Source organism: Sceloporus occidentalis, unplaced genomic scaffold (assembly GCF_023333645.1).
Source record: "Sceloporus occidentalis isolate IW3139 unplaced genomic scaffold, rSceOcc1.0.p SCAF_44, whole genome shotgun sequence".
In the NCBI taxonomy this organism is placed as follows: domain Eukaryota; kingdom Metazoa; phylum Chordata; class Lepidosauria; order Squamata; family Phrynosomatidae; genus Sceloporus; species Sceloporus occidentalis.
This window is the reverse complement of record NW_028317024.1, coordinates 5,982,964-6,006,224: the sequence shown is the minus strand read 5'-3', so window position 1 is coordinate 6,006,224 and position 23,261 is coordinate 5,982,964. Positions and strand designations below refer to the sequence as shown.

Genomic DNA, 23,261 nt, shown 5'->3' with positions numbered 1-23,261 from the left:
AGGTTTTTTTGGGGGGTTTTTTTCAGTTTTGGCCAAGTGAATGCTGAATTTTTAGTTTCAGTCCAGAATTTTCATTTTGTTGCATCCCTACTATATACTATGCCAGTCACTAAAGTGGTAAGCCTACACCACATCAATGTTTGGCTTAGTATATAGTGATAGGGGTTGTCAGTGTCTGGCTCAATGTATAGGCACACATTGACGGTGGTACCGCATAATCCCTAAGCATATAATGATAACAAATATGCTGTACCCCTGTCAATGTTTGCCTAACCATAGAAACTATGCAGTTTTAAAGTGTGTGTGTGTGGGGGGGTGCCACATACAGGGTCTGCCACAGGTGCCAAATACTCTCGGTACCCCCCTGCATCATGCGGCTGTCAGACCCAATGGCCATGCCTCAGCTCCTCTTCCCACGTCTTAAAAGTGGTGGGATGAAGAGCTGAGGCATGCGGTGCGTGCACGCCGGCCACTTTAATTTCATTAGGCGCTGGTGGAGTGACTGCCGCACGACGGCCGCTTTCAATGTCGCTCGCAGTCGCTTTGATGGTGCAACGGGCCAGTTGACTAGACTTGCCCCCCAGGCCTTAGGCTGCCAGCCCTCCCCTGTCAGCAACCTCCTACACAGCTGTTTCTGTTTCAGTTTCAACCTACACACTAAAGTTATGGCAATTAGCACATCTTTGGTATAACTGTTTAATCATACACCTAATTAAATGCCTACAAATCCCTGACTAGAAGAAGTGATGCTGTTTTTAAGGCAAAAGGGTAGTCACACCAAATATTGATTTGATTTAGATTTTGCTTCTGTTCACTCATTTAGCATTTTATGAAACATTTCTATCTTAGAAAGCATTCTTACTTTATAGTATTTTGTTGCATCTGCCTAAAATGTTAGCACGGTACTGAATATAATGTTAAGAGTCAGCGTGTGTGTGTTAGTGCATGTTCTTGGATGTGTATAAGAATGTGATGTTAGCATGTGTAAGTTACATTATAGCGTTACCATATCAGCATATGGTGTTAGAGTGTATGTGTTTATAGGCATGTATGTGTAAGTCATTGGGTGTTAGAGCGAGTTTACATGTTAATATGTGTGCATATTAGTTATGGGGTTGGGGGGTGCTGAAGAAATACTGCACCCAGACATTATACTATTTATAATTCACTTAATTATTATATTAATTACTTATATTAATAGAACATTTCTTAATGCAAAATTGACAGTTTTACCCACATTATTTTATACCAGGTGAAGAAAATTTTACATCACCATTTTCTTATCCTTCAGCTCTTCTAGAAGATGATATTAAAGATATGAATAATGTTATGCATACTTCAGATCTAGTACATTAACAATGCTCAACCCACTAGCAGCAAATCACCCCACTAAACAAACACTAAGATGTGCTTGTAATAGATTTGTATATATTAAATTTTCTCTCTTCACACCAAACACACCAACCTACCGCCAATCCCGTTTTAACACAAGCTACTTACAGGTGTAATTCAGCATCAACAGCCCAGCTGCATACAACTGCAACACTGTATGGTGCAGGCCCCCTAGCTGTTTGGTGCAGGCCAACTAGCTGTTTGTGTGCACAGATCTTGAATGATGGATTCTTATAGATGTTACGTCTCATTTTGCCAAAAAGTGTCATTCTTTTTTAAACAGCAGATTCACGTTTAACATGTATTATAAGATACAATATACCATTCTTGTAATTAGTTTATTTAGAAAAATAACATATATAAACAAGTTTATTTTAGAACTTCATTCAGTTTCTTAACACAAATCCAGTGTGAGTTATTCATTTCTTCTGAAAAATATGCTTACAGTCTCCATCACTTAACAAAGAGTTTTAGCATGGAATACATACATATATTTCAAGCCTGGTCTATATAACAGCAGTATTAAATTACTGTATGTAAATAAAGAAACTCACTTGAAGTTGCTCTAAAAGACGTTTTTCTTTGTTTGGTTTGTCGGTTCTCAGGCTGAAAGGTCTTGATTCAATGAGCCGTCTAGAGCGTAATTGATATTAATAGTGGTGGAAATTGTATGGTTTGTGACTCCTATACCTTAAATAGTGATTGTTGATTCTGTGCTATCACAGATTAAAAAAAACCCCAAAGTTTATAGTTATAAAGACCAAAATACTAAGCAATTAAATGGGGTGCACAGATTTGTGTGCCTAAAATAGACACACTTGCTTACACGTGCATTCTAGAGAGAAAAGAAAAACTTTGTCTAGAAATATCTAGACGTGTCTAAATAATTTTAACATACAATGAAAAGCTGAAAAAATATGCATAACGTGATACCTTGGACAATATAACCCTTTTAATATCATATTAAATGAATTATATATATACTAGCACTGAAAGGATTACTAGTCAGAGACTTCAAGTGTGTCCCTTGGTGTGGTCAACTAGAAAACATTTCTGGGCTTCCTGAAAAGCAACTCTTCATTGGCAAAATTGCTTCATAGGAAAAGAACACTGTCTTCTGCCAAGACTTTCATGTAAAACTATTACATTTGTAGCAAACACTTCAGCTGAATAAGGTTTATGATAATACATATTACATTTAAAAAGAGATTCAGCAGAATCCCTTTCTGTACATTTGCCTACTCTCTTGCTCCTAGCTCTTAAGCTTTAAGGAGATGTCTTTGTCCAAATATACTTCCAGCTTGCCATTCTGCAGATTTGATATACTCGCTGCCAGCCAGTTTCTGACTTGTACAATAGTTACGGGGGTGTCATGAGAACCAAATGCATATTCACAGAATCTTCCCATTGATTTCAAAATGAACACTTTCTTGCCAGTGACTGGTTGCCTGAAGTTGGACCATGGATATGGTGGTGTGCTGCAGTTCTGTAGCTGCAGTTTCTTCTTAAGGTATTTTTATTTCTACATGTTAAATGAATGGAATACAAATGCATACATTCTTCATTTGTGGGGCGGCACGTAGCACTGTAGAGTCTCTTCAATCGAAAACTGACACCATTATGGTAGAAAGCCCAGAAATGTTTAAATAACCTAATTAAAGGACAACAAAAATGTTACATACAAGAATATGTTTTCAGATTTAACCTTTCAGTGCTGTAATATAGTTAACAATTAATAAAAATGTAATCACAGTACACCAGAAATATATAAACCCCACCATTCAGTATAAGTATATTTTAATTTATATATTTTTTTATCAGAATTACTGCTTTACAAAATGAGACTTTAAATTTACAAGGATCTCAACAGATTTTTGTTGTAACAAGACTGAACCATCAAGGATCTCTCAACATTTTTACAGGTTTAACATAACTGAACTTTTAATTAGAAAATAAATTGGTGTCATTTGAGTTATATAATCTTATTGGATATATGTTGGTTTAGATATGAAATCATAGGACACTGTGCTGTAATTATGAGATATATCCACAAATCATTTATTTTCTGCTTAACAGTTGTTATCATTTTTTGGATTTTGGCAGAAGAATTGCCTACTGACAAGTATTAATTCAGCGTGCAAGTGTTTAGATGACTGATTGAATTAAGCCCAAAAGCTTTATAATTTAACAAATGAGCATATCAATTCATAACCTAGGAAATGCTATACATTTGTGTATGGACAAATATATCAAAAAGTACAATATGCAAGCTAGAATGCAGAAGGGTTCAAAACATCAATGAAATTAAATTCTGCATGCTTTTTACAGCTTGGTAACAAAATGTTTCTCCTTTCTGAATGTTCTTCTACTAGGTTGATAATTGTTTCCCATATATTTTGTTTATCCCCATAAAATGTAATGGCAATGCCAGAAATATTATAAAGCATTAGCAATATTAAAAAGAAAATAAAAAAAATCAAGACAGAGCAAAAAAAGAAACAAATACTTATTGCCATTTAGTAATGTCACTGAAATGTTTTTCATTTTGTTAAAAGAATATTTTCTGCCTAATAGCATCATTTTTTATTCAATTTTTTACTAAACTGAAAAGCCAAGAACATTAATTTCAAGTAATCAGCAAGGTAAAAATAAAGTACAAATACACACTAAGAAAGAAAACCGAGTGAAGGAAGAGTTCCAATTGTATTCCACAGAATTTCCATTTAAAACATAAAACATGTTAGCTTATCAAAATAAAAAAAAGCCTTACAATGCAGGGGTATTTGCAATCAGTAACTAGATTCTTCTTCAAGTATCCAGTAAATTTCAAAGTGTATTTAAAAACTAAGGAGCACTTGGTGGCCAGCAACCAAATTACAAACAAATGTCATTGAGCAGGAACATCATGTTGAGGGTAAAAATGTTTGCAAGTCCTACATTTGCAACAAGGCAGTGGAATGAGTTTATTATAGAGTCCACTTTTCTGAAGATGGGTGTAACAATTCTCTAAAGAACATACTCATTTTTCATAGACGTGTAAAAAGAATTCTTCTCTGAAATTAAAATAAATGGTTAAGAACAGTTCATCCTAAAAAGTGAAAAACAAAAATATTAGCGTTAATAAAATCATTTGCAATAAAACAAATTGCACAAACAATTTAGGTGCAAAATAAGACTATAGAATAAATAAGAAATCAAGCAATTCAAGTTAACTTTCTTTACATATGGGTCACCTTTGATTTTTTATCTCCCTCTATCAGGTTCAAGGACTGATCACCTTATAAAGAGAATCTTAACAATACAATAAAACTGGCCTTTACTGTATTAGAAAAGTATATCAGAATGGACCAAAATACAAGACACAAATAATCTTCATAATAATAATAATAATCATCGTCATTATAGAAGTTATAACTTAAAGGGCTGAGCTCTATGAGGAGCCTTGTCACATTGGAGTCTGTTTTAGTCAATGCAAAATGCATGGTTTGAGATGCTGAACTCCCTTGTGTTCAGTTTCTAAACTAAGTACCCAGTTGGATAAAACTTCTGAAGTGCTTGGTAAATTAGGAATTTATCGAGAACTTAAAATGCGGTCATGATTACCCTAGTGCACTTGAAATCCGCCAGCGTTCAACAAGTTAGCCTGTCCTTCAAATACTACACCAATTTTCACTAGTAGGTACAATAATCATTCTTTTCCCAATTATTGTAAAAGCATACCAGATTAATAAGTAACATATGAATTGGAACTAGCAAGAACTTCCCTTAAATATAATTATATATTTATATATACATATTATAAATGGTTTTATATTTTCATGGTCAGCTAGCAAAGGGGGAATCAGAATAAAGGAAATGAGTGGCAAATCAATGGTACATACTGGCATCATTTTTAGTTGTGGTTTGGTTGGTATACGCAACATGGTTTCAACAAAAAACATATGTTGATGATGACAATACAATGAATAATGTTAGTGACCATTGTTATTTTACCCCTTCATTTGATATGATTAGAAAAAATGCACTTTACTACACAAAATATGGTACATTGGTAAATATATTTTCTTACCTTGAGATAGCTTTTCATACCCTAGTTGTGTTGTATTCAGTTTCATGTTTGCTTAGAGACCCAATGAGGCAGAACCTGGAATGTTATGGCTATTTCATTCAACATGTTTGCATAATAGTAATACATTCAGCTATGGTCTTTATACAATGTATATCTAACAAAGAAGACACACTGGCATGCAAAACACTAGAAAGAAGAGCATTTTTAAGTGATTTTAATGTGCAAAGAAAGTATGTAGTGCATGTAAACAAACAAATAAGCACACATAATCTGCATGCAATACAAACACAAATACATATATTAAATGCCACCACATTCAAGAAATGAGGTTGTGCTATTAGTTTTTTTTAATACAGCCATTAAGTGTCTATTACAAAGTAAAAATATTTACTTTAATTGTGGTGCATGTGTGTTTTTCTTGATTCATAAAACAGAACCACATTTTCATATTTAATATTTTTAATGAATGTTCTTTATAGAAATCTGTGGTGTCTGAAATATCTGGCTGTGTCCTTTCAGGCATATAAAAGACTATGGTATATAAAAAGGACAAAATAGCTTCATAAAACACAAAATTAAATAAAATGCAATATTTGATACATGCCTCTTAAAAATATTTTTATTGCCAATTTTGGTTAAAAGAGGTTGCAAGTCTTTTGAAAGTATCTCATATTTATTTCTAAAGTTTAAAAAAAGAAAGTAGCACTTTCTTTTTTAGTGCAAAATGAATGTGTGCATTAAAGGGAAAAATAATAATAAAAAAAAGACATTATTATGGTGATGGGCAAAAATTATAATGAAAATAAAAATTGTATGAAAAGAAAAGAGAGTTGAAAGGAAAGTCCATAGGAAAAAAATCTTCATCAAAAAATTATAGATACTGACCGCTGGACCGCCTTTTCATGACTAGACAGTCTGTGACTTGTAGTGGGGACTTCTTCGATTTCATCTATGTCACATGCATCTGCAGCATCTTGTGAGTAGCTATGCTTCATTACAAGGATGTTTCTTCTGTTTGGATGTTGTAAAGTTGGATTAACAGGCTGGTTTTGCGTGTCTGTTACTATAGTAGTTTCCCTAGTACTGAGGTTACTACGGCTGCCCTTAGTGCTAGACATTTGTGATCCACAGTGATGGTCATGAATGCATTTTGAAGATGATCTCCTTAGTTTATGGTAATTCTCAAAATCATCTGCAACATCGGCCATATCAGCTGTACCACCTGTACCTCTAAGAGTGCATAATTCATAATGAGGAGGCTCAAATACCTCCTGGAATACTGTTTGGTCAAAGTCTGTTTTCCTTTGGATGAATTTTTTACGAGGTTGCTTGATCTGTACGATTACAGATATGATAATTAGGATAATAACAATGCACGTAGATACCCCAATCACTGTCCCACTAGTATTGGTAAGCTGGTCCAAAAGGTTTGATTTTCTTTTTTCTACATGATAAAATGAAATGAAAATTAACTTTATTATACACAATTCAATATAATAGAATATACATTTGTATTTATGATTGTACTAAAAATATTTAATAGAGACACAAAAAATCTAAAAAGAACTACATTTGTAGGGACATTCCTGTTTCTTAGGGGTCCTGTCCCGTCAAATTCGGGTCTGTCCTGGCATAAACATACTGCTGTATACTGTATGCATTACACTGTGCACAGACAGTATTGCGTCCTAAACTGCCTAAACGGTGCTGAATGAGCTCCGGACACTCAGGCACAGAAGGGGATGGAACCTAAAGTAGGTGGAATCACGCAGCACCGCATTACTCTGCCTACTTTAAGTCCTGTCCCTGGAAAAAATGTTGGCAAATATGATATATTAGCAAAGTTTTACTTTATAGCACACAGTAACATTCATCTTCCTCTTTAGCAAATAGCCAAGGTGGTTGCAACTATAATTATATAGCTTCAATGGGGATGTTAGGGAGGTTAGTAGACCTGGGCGCCGGCCAACTCTTCGTGTTTGTCTTTTTGGGGGGGGAAACTTTGTATTCCGTGAATATTCACCCGTTCCTGTGTTCGATTCGGGCAAATATTTGTGTACATTCTTCGTGTTCGTTTTTTTCTTTGTTTTTTGTTGTTTTTTGTAGAAGGGGTTAATACGGGGTTAACTCGGTACGGACTACGCAGCAGCTTTGGCGCCAGCATTTTAAATGTCCGTACGAGCAACTCTATTGGTCGCCTGCAGGGGCCTCCTCTGCCATCAACCAATGAAGAACACCTGTACTTCATTGGTTGATGGCAGACGAGCCCCCTGCTGGCGACCAATAGAGTTGCTCATACAGACTTTTAAAATCCTGGTGCTGCAACTTGGCCGGTTGAGACCACTGGTCTCCCTGCTGCAACAAGCAACTTTATTAGTCGTTCGTACGGACTTTTAACTGTTGCAGCAGGGAGACCAGTGGTCTCTGCCGGCCAAGTTAACCCCTGACGGAGAACCTACGGATTTCTGCTCCCGTAGATAAGGTAGGCTACATGGGGAAGGGACCAGGGATATTAGTAGACGAAGACGAACACGAAGATTCTTCGTGTTGTGCGTCTTCGTCTACATTTTGCCGCCGCCTTGTTCGTATGTTCAGTATTCGGGCTGAACAACGAAAACGCACCCTTCGTGTTCGTTTTCATGTTCGCCCGAATACTAATGCACAAGTCTAGTGGTTAGTGGTATTCCACTAAGTAAAATAAGCAAGACAATTGATAGACAACATTTGATGTTATGCTTTTCTCATCAAAAGTACCGTATTTGCTCGATAATAAGACGACCTCCCAAAATCTGAATATTAATTTATGAAAAAAAGAAAAAGCCTGAATATAAGACAACCCTATAGGAAACAAGTTTTACCAGTAAATGTTAATTCATGTAAACTATGTGAACAATTTTTTTTAATAAAAGCTATGATTGATAAAAATATTTTGTTTTTATTTCCTTTTTTTTCAACCTGCCCCCCCAGTTATGCACATCTGCCCCCTGGCTGGCCACTCTGCCCCAGAAATGCCTTATACCCCCTATATGCCACTGTGCCCCATGATATGCCTTTTAACCCTCTAAATGCCACTGTGCCCCATGATATGCCTTTTGACCCCCTATGTGCCACTCTGTCTCCAGAATTGCCTTATACCCCTATATGCCACTCTGGCATTTAGGGGGTTAAAAGGCATATCATGGGGCAGAGTGGTATATAGGGAGGTATAAGGCATTTCAGGAGGCAGAGTGGCACATAGGGGGTCAAAAGGCATATCATGGGGCACAGTGGCATTTAGACGGTTAAAAGCATTTCACAGAGTCACCGGTGCGTAGTCCGGGCAGCGTGTAGAGCTCTACGCGATTTGCGTACACAACTTCCGCTGCAGCCGGGAGGAGGCGCGGTTAGCAGAGGGGGTTTTCTGCGTCCATCGCGCAGACCTTCCCCAGCAGTCAGAGATCACGGGGAACTCTGATCTCTGACAGCCGGGGAAGGTCTACATAGTTGCATAGAGTGTGCACAGTCTCATACTCTATGCAACTGATACCAGCATGTTAATTATTATACAAAGCAATGCTACTTACAGCAAAAGGCAAATTATATACTCATAAACCACTCAATGTAAAGCAACCTTTTATGCTCAAATTAGAACAAAAGGAAGTAAAAACACCTTTTGCTTCAAAGATGGGTACCTGTACCCAGTTTATAAAACATTTTTTACCTTTGCAGTGATTTTCATCCCAAGGATACACACAATTCTGAACTCCATTGCAGACCAATGTATTATTAATGCACATATTACTATGACAAAAAAAGGAGTTTGCTTCACATGGAGCTATAATGAAAAAAAGACATGTCAATATCAATAAAAAACAAATATATATATATATATATATATATCTAACAAATACAAAACAAATCAATTCCCAAATAATTTCAAAATAAAAAAATTAACTTTTGCTCATTTTCCTGAATCACAGGAAAAAGAGAGAACAGAAAGGTGGTACTATTTTGTAACAAACAAAATATGATCTCTATCACGAGTGTATGTGAGATGATAGCATCAAAAAGCCCCAGTAGAATGCTCTTGCTTATCATTTACCTTTAAGAAATAAGGATCATAATTATTAGTTTTTTTTAAAAAAAACGTTGATTAAAAAGAAAACACATTAAAAAACACAGTATAATTAGAGCGTATGCTCACTGTGCTATCCCAGTGTTTGTGTGGAAATAAGCTTCCGTTTCAAAGCTCCTAATTAATTATATGTTTTAATCATATTATAAGCTGTCAACCATGGTGAAAGGGAATCTTTCTGATCCTGTTAACCCCTGCGATGCTGCATAGATAACGGAAGTGAAAATCCATACGTTCACCTTCAGGGGTTAAGGACCTTTAACATCTAACGTTGGTCGTTGTACGGACCTTGAACTCTTGGAGCGGGGAGACCAGTGGTGTCCCCCGGCCAAGTTCCGCCGTCAGATGCTGAAGGTCCGTGTGAGCGACTATTGGTCGCCTGTAGAGGCCTTGCTCGTACAGACCTTTAACTTCTGGAATGGGGAGACCAGTGGCACCAGGATTTTAAAAGTCTGTACAGTCTGTGCAGGTGCACTTCATTGGTTGATGGCAGAGGAGGCCCCTGCCGGCGACCAATAGAGTTGCTCAAATGGACCTTATTAAATCCTTGCGCCAAAGCGCAGAAAAAAAAAAAAAACACGAAGAATGTACACAAATATTCGCCTGAATCGAAAGCAGGAGAGTAAGTTTATCTGCAGTGAGGATCCCAAAGTAAAGTTTTAAAACATGGTCTGTAACTTTTCAAGCCTATTTGTTTGATGCTATATAAGATAAATATGTCACTTTCAAGAGCAATCTTACAATGTGTCAGTAAATGATGAGGTTTCTCCAGTAGGTGGTGCTGTTTGACTTATTTTTATTTGTTCCACATACATTTTTTTGCCTTCTCATACATTCTTTCCCTCTACTATCATCAAACCTCTTTCTTAGCTGTGCAGAATACAATCATTCACCTCATTTTCTTCTCTGAATTCTTTGTTATTTAATACTTTAAATGCCAAACCCAATGACAGCTTGTTACTTATTTATTATTTCATTACAACATCTGCAGGAGTTTGTTCTCATATAAGATTATTATAGCGCCATTTCATATCTACATTTTCAAGCCCCCGAATGTACTACTTTACAAACAGTGGCGACTCTAGAAACAATATATAGGGGGGGGGCACACAAGATACCACAGTCAAACTGGGGGGGCATTAATAATTTCCAAAAGTAATGTGCTATGGAATTATACTTTTGTTATTGGGCTAAAATAATACTTGATCATTCAACATGGGAAGCCTGAAGCCACAATTGAGTGTGACTAATCCTTGAAATAAATATTATAACACAATAAATAACTTTTCCACTAAATGATTTCAGGGCCTTGTAACGTTTTGTCCCCTGAAGTCACTACAACTTCAGGAGGGCATTTTATCTCTGGATAAATATAAATTAAATAATTCCTACTGTAAGTTAAGTGCCAGGAAACAGATGACCAAACACACACACCAACACAGGCTCTGTCACACCAACACCCAGACACACACACCAGGACAGGCTCTGCCACACCGACAACCAAACACACACACCAGGACAGGCTCTGACACACTGACACCCAAACACACACCAGGACAGGCTCTGCCACACTGACAACTGAACACACACACCAGGACAGGCTCTGCCACACAGACACACACACACCAGGACAGGCTCTGTCACACCGACACCCAGACACACCAGGACAGGCTCTGCCACACTGACAACTGAACACACACACCAGGACAGGCTCTGTCACACCGACACCCAGACACACACACCAGGACAGGCTCTGTCACACAGACACACACACCAGGACAGGCTCTGCCACACCGACACCCAGACACACACACCAGGACAGGCTCTGTGACACAGACACACACACCAGGACAGGCTCTTCCACACAGACACACACACACAACAGGACAGGCTCTGTCACACCGACACCCAGACACACACCAGGACAGGCTCTGTGACACAGACACACACACCAGGACAGGCTCTGCCACACAGACACACACACACACAACAGGACAGGCTCTGTCACACTGACACCCAGACACACACCAGGACAGGCTCTGTCACACCGACACCCAGACACACACACCAGGACAGGCTCTGTCACACCGACACCCAGACACACACACCAGGACAGGCTCTGTCACACCGACACCCAGACACACACACCAGGACAGGCTCTGCCACACTGACAACTGAACACACACACACCAGGACAGGCTCTGTCACACCGACACCCAGACACACACACCAGGACAGGCTCTGTGACACAGACACACACACACACAACAGGACAGGCTCTGTCACACCGACACCCAGACACACACACCAGGACAGGCTCTGTGCCACAGACACACACACCAGGACAGGCTCTGTCACACCAACACCCAGACACACACACCAGGACAGGCTCTGTCACACCGACACCCAGACACACACCAGGACAGGCTCTGTCACACCGACACCCAGACACACACACCAGGACAGGCTCTGTCACACCGACACCCAGACACACACACCAGGACAGGCTCTGCCACACCAACAACCAAACACACACACACACACACCAGGACAGGCTCTGCCACACAGACACCCACACACATCAGGACAGGTTCTGCCACACACACACACCAGGACAGGCTCTGACAAACAGACAACCGAACACACACACCAGGACAGGCTCTGCCACACCAACACCCAAACACACACCAGGACAGGCTCTGCCACACCAACACCTATACACACACACACCGAGGACAGGCTCTGCTACACTGATAACCAAACAGCAGGACACAATCTACGTCACAGACGTCTACATCAGGCTGGATTTTTCACACTGCATTGTCATTTATACCCCCCTTAGTGTTTTTGCCCCTTGTGTATTGATACCCCTGCTGCCCATATATATTAACATTAGCCCCAGTTGCCGATAGCAGGTATAGATCAACACATTAACACACAAACCAAGCTTTGCATGTATAGATCAACTGAAATTCACTTGTGATCTCAAATAAACAGAATCAGACATACAAATCCTGTATTTGCAGGTATACAATAGTATATGAAACGTAGCATTGCAGGTATAGATCAAATAAATACATGGAAACAGCATTGCAGGTATTAATCAACCGAATAAGACATATTAACCCTGTATTTGCAGGTATACATAAATAATGTATGGAAACATAGCATAGCAGATATGAATCTACAGAATAACACACAACCCCAGCTTTGCAGGTATAGATCAATTGGAATTCACAAAAAACACATAATTAAAAGGTATATTTAAAACCCCCTAAATTACACGCATAGATCACAGGTTGCATACCCCAAAGCCAGCCCTGGCGTCCACAGTGCAATCACACTCCTATCATACCCAGGCAACCAGTAAATGCTGGTACCTAGGCATGATGGGACTGTGCTTGCTGTTAGCAATCACACTCCTATCATGCCAAGTCAGCCAGGGTGGCTGTAAGTGATGTGCAGACCCCATACTGCTGGCAGCATCAATACACAAGGGGGGCAGCTAGCTAGGTTTCAGCATCTACTGGCTGACTTGGCATGATAGGAGTGTGATTGCTAACAGCAATCAAAGTCCCATCATGCCTAGGTTCCAGCACTTACACATCCAACCAGTAAATGCTGGAACCTAGGCATGATGGGACTGTGATTGCTGTTAGCAATCACACTCCTATCATGCCAAGTCAGCCAGTACATGCTGTCTTCGTTCTCTGCTGCGGTGGCCGCTGCTTCACTGCTGAGCGCCGAAATATGACGTCATATTTCGGCGCTCAGGATGAAATGCCGGCACCGCGACGGAGGTAGTGGCCTCGTGGAGGAGAACGGGGGGCGCCGAGCGGTTGCTAGGCGCCCCTCTCTCTCCTCCGCATTAAAATTTTTTTTTAAAAAGCATTGCGACTTTTTTCCGAATTCGGCAGGGGGGCAACAGGGGGGGCAAGGATTAACCTAGGGGGGGCAATTGCCCCCCCTTGCCCTCCTGTAGCGACGCCACTGTTTACAAATGCATTTTAAAATTCGCTCAGAGCAAAAATATATTGCTGCCTTTTAGCCTAAATTTCAACTGTTCAATTATACAGTATATTTATACAATCCCAGAAATGCTTGCTCAGGTTATCGGATAAAAATACATCAGTTTGATAAATAAAAAGAAGTAACCACTTTTTTAGCTCCTTAAGAACAGCAATCACTTCAGTTTTGTTTAAATATCTCATTCCATCACATTAACATGCACTGGAAAATTTGTAGAATTGTTTTGTCCCCAAAGTAAAACATGTTTAGATATAAACTTATATTACATTCCACATAATAGTTTGTGTTGCTTTCTGTTTTACATTTTTTTGACATAATATAACACCTTTAAACATATTATTTATGTTTTTGTTATCTCAGCCCAATCCACTAGATGCATCCCGACTCCTTATTATGCTGTAATGTGGTAATCAATAGACTTGCTCAGTCTTAACCACCCACAGGGACCATATGACCCATTAGTTAAGCAGGCCTTCATAAGCATTGCTATCAGTGTGATGTTTGACCATCCATAATAATAGCCTACAGTTCTGCGGACAAAGGAAGTTTATTTGAAAAAGTGAAATAATCCGAAGTTTTCTGCAATGCCCTTTAATGCGTAAAGAAAAATATTGATTTCTCCATGAGATTTTCCCTTTAAACGCTAATGAAATCTGTGCAGCTATCAGTTCCTTTTTCATTTGAGAGCATTATGAAAAATGGTTTGTGGAATGCAGCAAGCATTACAACTACTGATACAGCCTGCTAGGCACATCGTAGGAGGTAAGAAGAGCACCAAGAAGAGAACCAAATGTAATTAATGTGACTAATGACTTTGGATATTAGTGTAATCAACATGACTAACTATTCTGTGTGTATTAATATACAAATTAATTAGTCATTTCTATTCTATTAACACATACGTGCCTAAAAATAACATAACAACTGTGAAAAATTAGACAATACACACAAATATTAGGTTTGGTTTATATAATAGTACAGAGTCTTCTATTTGCAAGTATATAGGGAGTAATATATTGTTAACAGTGAACTTATGTGCATTTTTTTAGTTTACCTACTCAGTAGCCACTAGTTGAAATATGGAAAAAGGACTTAACGTCGCCGTGACTTGGCCACCCTACTGGTGTGCTTGTCTCTGAAGCGATTCTTAAATGAAATAATTGGTGGTTGCACTATTTTATATGCATTCACCCGCTCTCACCTTCTGTGTGGTTATTTTTTGTGGTTGTACTTGCTGAATGAAAAGCCTCACTCAATTGCTGTCACTGACAAAAAAAAATAAACCATACAGAGAGACTATATAACTCTATGATGCCTCTTTAACATAGTTTCTGTTAGGGTTGTCCTAGCCCTGCATGGATAATAAGACCTCCAGCTCTTCATGATGCAGGAATAGGAATCACAGAAAAATGTTTTATATGGAAAATGACAGTAACAAGAACTGTCACAAAATGTAAGTAAAATAAAATGAAAATAACACAACCATTTACTTACATAAGTATATCAGCCCATTTTATCGTTAAATGAATATTGTGGCACGCTTTACTACATGCAAATAGATGGAGGCATTCGTTAGCTATTGGAGTGAAGAATTAGTATTCTGTTTCTTTTAAGTCCTCCCCCAGAAGCCTCCACTGAATGCAGGAACCATACCTCTCTATGCTTTTTGCACATGCCCAGTAGAACTCTGATTGTAGTTAATGTGAACTGAACTGCTATTGAGATCAACAGGAGAAGCAGTAACCATTCACCTGTATGCTATCTGAGCAATCAGGGCCGGCCCAAGGCAAAATGCCGCCTGGGGCAAATTTTAAAATGCCGCCCTCCCCTTATCTACCCTTCCTCTCCCTCCGTCCCTGCCGCCCCCCCCCCTTCTTGTACTTACCTTTCAGCAGTCCTGCGGCGAGTCTCCCTGTTCGGTCTCGGTGCCGGCTTGTAATGCTGAGCGCCCCGAACAGGGAGACTGACAGCGGCGCCCCTTTCTCTCTCTTTCGCTTTAAAAAAAAAAAAAAGGGCTTGGGGCAGCGAAGTGCCGCCCCTTCAAGAGTGCCACCTGGAGCGGTTACCCCACTCGGCTCCATTGTCGGGCCAGCCCTGTGAGCAATGATGTTTTGCTAGCTTAGTTGTGCTTGGCTGTGGCTTCCTCTACTTCAATGGAGGTGCTACTGGTTACTGTAGAAGCAGTCATGGGAGGGCTTAAATAAAGCAGATGTCTCATTTCTAGTTCCAGTAACTAAAGAATGCATGTTTCAAACTGCACCGGGGTTCATGCAAAACAGAAAACTCCAGTATTGTGGTACACATAATTTAATACTATCAAATAACATAAGACTATTCTTCAAATTAGAGCATAATTAAGTTAGTTATATAGTACATAACATTTTTATTGAAGTGGTAGACAACTTCAGTAAAAATAATAGAATTTTATTTCTCATTTATCTGAACTATACAAGTCTAGCAAAGGTGTAACCCAGGTTTTATATTATAAGTTCAATAATATATTTTGTGGAACAATACTGTGAGAGAGGTTAGATACAAAAGCAAACTACTGAAATTAATGTTATATTATGTGAATGAGGTATAATTCTGCCTTTTCTTAATAAAAATGGTGACACAGCTCTTTCAAGTCTGAGCATGGGTTGTAATGGACAAGTACAGCTGGTATGGATTTCTGTACTGATTCAATATACTAGTGATTTATCAACAATTATATTTGAGTCAGTATGTGTCTGGCAAGTTACATACATACATGAGTAGGTGTATTAGTAATGTATTACACCACCTGGTGGGAAAAACAAGGATCATTTTCAGGCCAACTGATTGGATCTGTCTGCAATAAATAAACTTATTTTTTTTTTTAATCATAAAGCCTGTGTGTTTATCTTCGGTGGATATATATATATATATACACAGGCACCTACAGATTACTACAGAACTTGCAGTATGTGCACAACTTATGAACTAATATATATATATATATATATATATATATATATATATATTAACAGCCTCTTTGAATTGAATTGCTTCTCTAAGATCATTGCTGATGTCTTTCCTCCTTGACGTTGTGTTAATACACACTTGAATGCTCCAGACCAGCAAACTGCTAAAACTTTGGCCACACTTGCTGATAATCAATGAATCAAGAGTATTTAATTAGCAACACCTGTCTGCTACTTAGCATTCCTTTGGAAACAGTTAGGGGTTACTTTTCACACATGGCTTCTCAATTTTGCCTTTATTTTTGTTAAATAAATCATGAAATGGTGTAATATGTCATGAGTTGTTGTTCATCTGCTTTTGTATTTACCACATTTTTAGACCTGATAAGGAACAAGTGATTGTTATTATGCCCTTATATGTCAAGCCTTAGAATTCAAAGAGGGTGTAGTTTTTCACACAACTGTATATAAAAGACGTGCATATAATACGACGACACACGTCTCATATATAATAGACACGTGCCAAAGCGATTTGGACAAATTTTTCTGTTTGTTTTTGGCCCATTTGTTTTCTGCCCATTTTGTTTGGCCAATAATACGGGGGGGGGGCATTTTTACTCTTACTTACTCACACTCTCACTCACTCTCTCACACTCATTCTTGTTGTATCTTCTGTATCATTGTTATATCTTCTCCCTTACCTTCTCTCTTTTCCATTCTTTCTTCAATTTTCAATCCTAATTAGATATCTTTTTTCTTTGTCTGCATCTCCGCGGACATAACCTGGTAATGTCTGCCAAAATGGCGGGGCTGCGTTTACGTGAAGGATTAGGGAGATGATGTCACCGCAAGCACCACCATATTCCCCTCACTTGGTGCTTTCAGTGACGTCCTCTTCCATTTTGGGGGAAGTTTCCGGTTTATGTCTGCGGACATGTGGACGAAGAAAGAAGATACCAGATAGAATGGAGAAGAGACGGGAAAAGATAGAAGAAAGAAGATAAATATGCAGAAGAAAATGCTGAAGCCGAAGTGGTCGGCAGAAGCAGAAGTGGTCAGCAGAGAAGGTAGGGAAACCTTCAAAGAGTGAACTAGAATTGGGGGTCTGGCTGGGCTTTTCTGGGCTTTGTACGAACTGAGAGAGAGAGAGACGGATATATAAGATTAATCTTGTTTTCTCTAGTATTATTCACGGTGCATTTTACCATGGTCCAAGACTTGAGAAAATTTGCACAATGTCCTTGTTCTTTTTACTGGCTGATTAAATAAAAAGAAACACTAAAGTACGAGGGTGAGTCATATGTACTCACGTGTAGTTATTCTGCCCATCAGGCACCATCTCCTTCAATGTGAAAAAAGAGGTGATGAAAACCAGTGTGGAATGGGTATATAGAGAAAAAACAATAAGGAATACTTCCCTTTATGTTGTTTGAATTTCCCGGATACTCGGCTGCAGCCCGTACAAAAACACTCTCCAAGTGTTTAGAAACAGGAACAAAAAGACACTAGGGGGCGCTCGTGTATACCGGTTGTAAAGAATGAGAGAATAAAAAAGAAAAAAAAATATAATTGTGTAATATCCAACACAGGTGATTACGCTGTAAGTCTATATAATGCACTTACAGTGTTCACTTGTATTCAGGCTTCAATAGATCATCCTGTCTTCCGGATGTGTATGCAATAGATATATGTAAGAAAACAGAAAGACAGGTAGGGACCCCAATGGTGTATTATCATGCACTGTTTGTAGCGCGCAAATACATAAATGCACTTACACTTTTGGAGGGGTTTATAAACCCTTACACGTCAGGTGCCTTTTCCTCTGCTCCTCTTGTAGCACTTTTCAAAGTTCTGTGTGTATGGGGCTGGGTCCCAAAATGGAATCAAGCTAAAACCACTTTTATGTATATAATAAAAGCTATTTATTTAAGGCTGACGTGCCAAAATACTAAAAATGTTCACATACATTCTTTTTGTTACCATCTCCTTCAATATAAGCCAGACAGTAGTCACTAATTGTTATTTCAACATAAATTGCATGTTGTATCCCAGTTTTGTTAAATTTCACACCCACTCCCTGTCTTTACAACCACAAGTTACAAACTATAATTTTAATACCGTATTGGCTCGAATATAGGCCGCACTTTTTTCCCCCACTTTAAGTCTTTAAAGTGGGGGTGCGGCCTATATTCGGGGTCTAGCGCCCGACGCCCGGGACATGCAGGGTTAGGATACAGATCCCCCGCAGCGGTGCAGGGGACACGTATCCTACTCTCTGATACGCTCAGACAGCCTCCCCTGCCAGCACTTCCCACGGGGGGAGTGCTGGCACGGGAGATTGTCTAAGCGCATCGTGCAGACGTTCACCGGCAGCGGTGAACGTCCGCACGATGCGTTTTACCTCTGCCCCCAAGACTTACCAGCGCCCGACGCCCAGGACATGCAGGGTTAGGATACAGATCCCCCGCAGCGGTGCAGGGGACCCGTATCCTACTCTCTGATATGCTCAGACAGCGGCAGCGGAGAACGTCCACATGATGCGTTTTACCTCTGCCCCCCCGACTTACCAGAGCAGACTCCCGGCTGTCTTGCGGGGCCGGCGGGGGACACCTACGCAATATGCGTATACAACTTCCGGTGCCGGCACATCCGCTGAGTCCCGGCACCGGAAGTTGTATACGCGTATTGCGTAGATGTGCCCCGCAAGACACCCGGGAGTTTGCTCTGGTAGGTCGGGGGGGGGCAGAGTGGCAGCATATCTCGGGGGGGGAGGACTCCAATAATTAGGATAACATAAAAATAAACACAGTGTAAACATGTACAGTTGTATCAGAAATGGGTGCCTTGTTATATAATGGAATTCTGGTGTGTATATACTTCTAAGGTTAATATATTTTTTCTTATTCTTGGGGAATACTGAGTGCACAAACCACTGTTTATTAGTGATTATTTGTATATATTTTTGGTTATAAGACACAAAGGTTCACAGAGCAGCTGGTATTGTTTTATGTACGTTTACTTTTAGTTTTTACTTTTGTGTAACTTAAATTACTAATTGTATTAAAAAATGGGAATAATCAAATAATAACTTAATACTAAGTAGGCTTTTAATGTGCCCCAGTGCATAAGACATTTGTCAACTCTGTACTAGACTACATATGGCAAATAATTGAAAGTGTGACAGCTACTCTATACCCATACAATAATTTTTTATACAACTATGTCCAATCTTTTTAACAAAAAGGGGAACCAGTAGGTTTTAAACAACCACTAGTGACAGATGCTTATGAGCACTCTGCTATGTACCTCTCAACACTGATGGACAATGAGGGACACGTTCGCTACAAGGGGTATGGATACAGATGTGGCTAGGGGCAAGGGCTTTACCGATACTTTTGAACTTACTTAGTGACCTGTGGCAAGCTATTTATATAACAGAGTGATGCATTTTGAATAATAATATTAATTTTAATGTAGAATACTGTGGTGCACTCATACTTGTCAGGGAGGCTGAGCAACCTGTATAAACCACAGGAGGTATGATACATCTTTCTACAGATAACTGGTAGCAGAGCAAGCTAGGGATGACTATGGAAGTAATCCATGTTTCTAGTATTGAATTATGACAGATGATTTAGGTTTTCCCTGGATTAACTTTTGTATTCCATTATTAATGTTAAACAGTAGACTAGTGCATTTGGATTCTAAAAAAAATCCAGATTTTATCCAGATTTGCTAACTTTGTTGATTTGCACAAATGTGCAAAAAACGAAGAGGGACCACAACGAAACGACGACAACTAGGGAAAATGAAGCAGAGAGCTCTGAATTTTCCTTTGCATTTCATTGCTCTTTCATTCTCATTCACACTCTAGCTCACATATTCTCTCTCTCTCTCCCCCCCTCTCTCACTGTCTCACCTTCTCTGAAGACCACATAAATACCTTTAATCTCCTTTTCCTTAGCCATGCTTCTTTTCTTGCCTCTTCTTGTTCTTCTGTCTTCATTCATACTCCCTGGTATCAGCTCAGTAAACCAGGACTTCAGAAGCACTTATGCAAAGGGCAGAGCCTCTGCGTGCACCCTCTCCCCAGGTTAGAGGAATGGGGTAGAGGCTGTCTCCGTAACTGCTCCCTTTTATGGGCCCTTTTTACACAGAGAGGCCAGAGTAATGCATAAGGATTTCCTGAGAAAGTGAGGTGAAGAAACGCTACTGTTTCTCCACTGATTCATCTACTTTATTCTGGCCTCTTCCTTTTACCTTCAGAAAATGGCAGAGCCTTTCACCTATTACTATAATCGTATGGAGAGGGTGTGTACAGAGACTTCATGAGGCCTGGTTAATGGAGCTGATAACTGGGAGAAGCGAATAGAGACAGAAGAGAGAAGAATAAGATGAGACAAGACAAGAAGCGGAGCTGTAGAAAACGAGACAGGGACACAGAAGCGCACCGCTTAGAAGGTAGGGAGATTGAGAATGTGAGAGAGAGAGTGAATGAGCATGTGAAAGTGTGAGTGACAATGAATTTTGTTTTCAAATAGAAATAGCTCTTTGAATTTCATTTGAACCAAAAGGACAGGAAGCTAAATTCATTGTCCATAAAACAGTGGACCAAAAATTAAACAAAAATTTTGGTCCATTTGCACAAGTCTATTAAACAGATAATTTATCTCATTAGCACAGTGTTTCATTCATCAACATGTCTTAGCATACTGTATAATGCATTTATAGATAAACATTTATTATTTACCTTGACAATTTACGGTTTACCTTAATGAAGACATTGATGCTCCACATTTATTGTACACATTGAACATTTCCCCCCAGACCTAAAGGACAAAACGTGTACATGGGCAGAGAACTCGTCTTGGCACAGAATGTGAGCACAATAATTTACTGTGCATTTTTATTATACCAGAATATATGTTGCTCTGTCTCAAAATAAAAACTCAAATGGTTTATGCCCTTGAAAAGAATTTAGCTAGGACTCAAATATATGTTTCTTGTATCAGACATAATACAAATGATCTCATATCATTCAACCCACACTAGCAAGGAACAACTCTGTACATCACCAATTTCGTGTTAGTATTGTAATATATTTACATGTATGGTTTTATACCTTGCTCATCATAAAATTCTAAGACAAATTGGGAGTCAAGTAATACATATACCATCTACTCCTATTAGAGGTTGAAAATATACCTCGAATAGCATTTTTCAGTGCTCAAAATAAATTCCTTTGAAGGATTCATTTACAAGTACATACACAGAAGAAGTAACAGTAAGCAAAATAAATTTGATACATCCAGGATTTTTAAAATCATGTTAATGTATGGTGGTGTAACATTCTAATTCATATATGCCCTAGGTCTAGGATGTATGTTATTTAAAAAACATTGTATTATACAATATATTACTTTATATTTTATCAATTTGTATTTATTTTTTCTACAAAGCTGATACCTAATTTAAAAAAATGGGCATCTGATCACATGACAATGATAAAGATACTAATTCCTTATATATGACAAACCAAATAGTTAAAGCAACTAAACAATTTTCTCAAAGACCCCAATCCTCCTTAGTAAATGTAATATACACAGTATATACAGTACATGGCACACAGGGGTTACATTCCATAATTCTGCTATCTGAACAATATTTAGATTTAGAAAAATACACATGGTATATATACCAACAGAGCTATGGAATAAGGTGGCATGGTATGACAATTCACATTTTCTTTTACATCACGTGTGCCCACAACTTCCAAGAATTTTCAATGCATGGGTGCGGCCTCCCACCACAATTTTACATTGAGAAGAAAAAGTGCACTACCTGGGATTTTTTCAATGCTTTATTAGATAAAAATTTATATTTTAGTATATAAAGCACTGTTAAGCTAATCACCTATTCATGTTTACTTGCGCATTACCTGTGCATTTTATCTGTTTACTATTTTTAAAATTAGCTATATTAGGTTGCAGGCTCTGTACTTCAATGCCTGCGTAGAGGAAAATGCTGCTACAGCATTCAGCCTTGTTCCTCGAATTACAGCTGATAGACGTGAGACATAGAAGTCAATTCACTAAACAGTGATTTATTTCAGTTTTAGACGGACCCGTCCCCTTTGCCAAAGATAGTTTGCATCCTTTGAGTTCCAAGGGGGTGGCCAGTCATTTGTTCCCATCTAGGGGACTTAGAGTTAATTGCACGGGATGTTTTTTTCACCCCATCCCTCAATCCCAGTGGGCAGGGGATAGGAGCAGGGAATGTGACATATATGCTCCCCAAGGGTATGGTATGTGAAAGAGGGGGGGGGGAGAAGTGAGCGCCATAACTATGCAGGATATTTTTTAGATATTTTTACTCCACATTCCACAGAGATGGGGACAGGTATAGTTGAGCCCTGTACCCACCTCCCCAAGGCTACGTTATTACCCTTGTCCACTGTACATGGAGTAAAGGGCAATCATTCCCCCACTTTGTTTAACAGAGGGGTCCAGAAAACCATGTTTATTTGTGTTTTAGTTACTTATATACTTAATGTTTGCGCTTAGGGTTTAATGTTTATTCTTTTTCGGGCATTGAAGTACAACTTATTTAACAAACATGCACGTCCTTGCAGTTAACTTGCACATTTTAGTATATATACAATTTGCAAGTGTTAGTATGTGAGGGCATGGAGCCAGTTAACCTTCAACTCGATAAA

At 38.9% G+C, this 23,261-nt stretch overlaps 1 protein-coding gene across 1 annotated transcript in view; it reads right to left on the bottom strand.

The window, feature by feature from the left end:
• Positions 1–5,475: 5,475 nt before the first annotated feature.
• LOC149289625 (neuropilin and tolloid-like protein 1) overlaps positions 5,476–23,261 on the bottom strand; it is a 61,095-nt gene continuing 43,309 nt past the window's right edge. Inside the window, exons 8-10 of the mRNA XM_089490380.1 lie at positions 9,162–9,275; positions 6,347–6,905; positions 5,476–5,536 (exon numbers count right to left, since the gene is read on the bottom strand). Coding sequence (XP_089346506.1) covers positions 5,476–5,536; positions 6,347–6,905; positions 9,162–9,275 — 734 coding nt within the window. The remainder of the gene's footprint in view (positions 5,537–6,346; positions 6,906–9,161; positions 9,276–23,261) is intronic.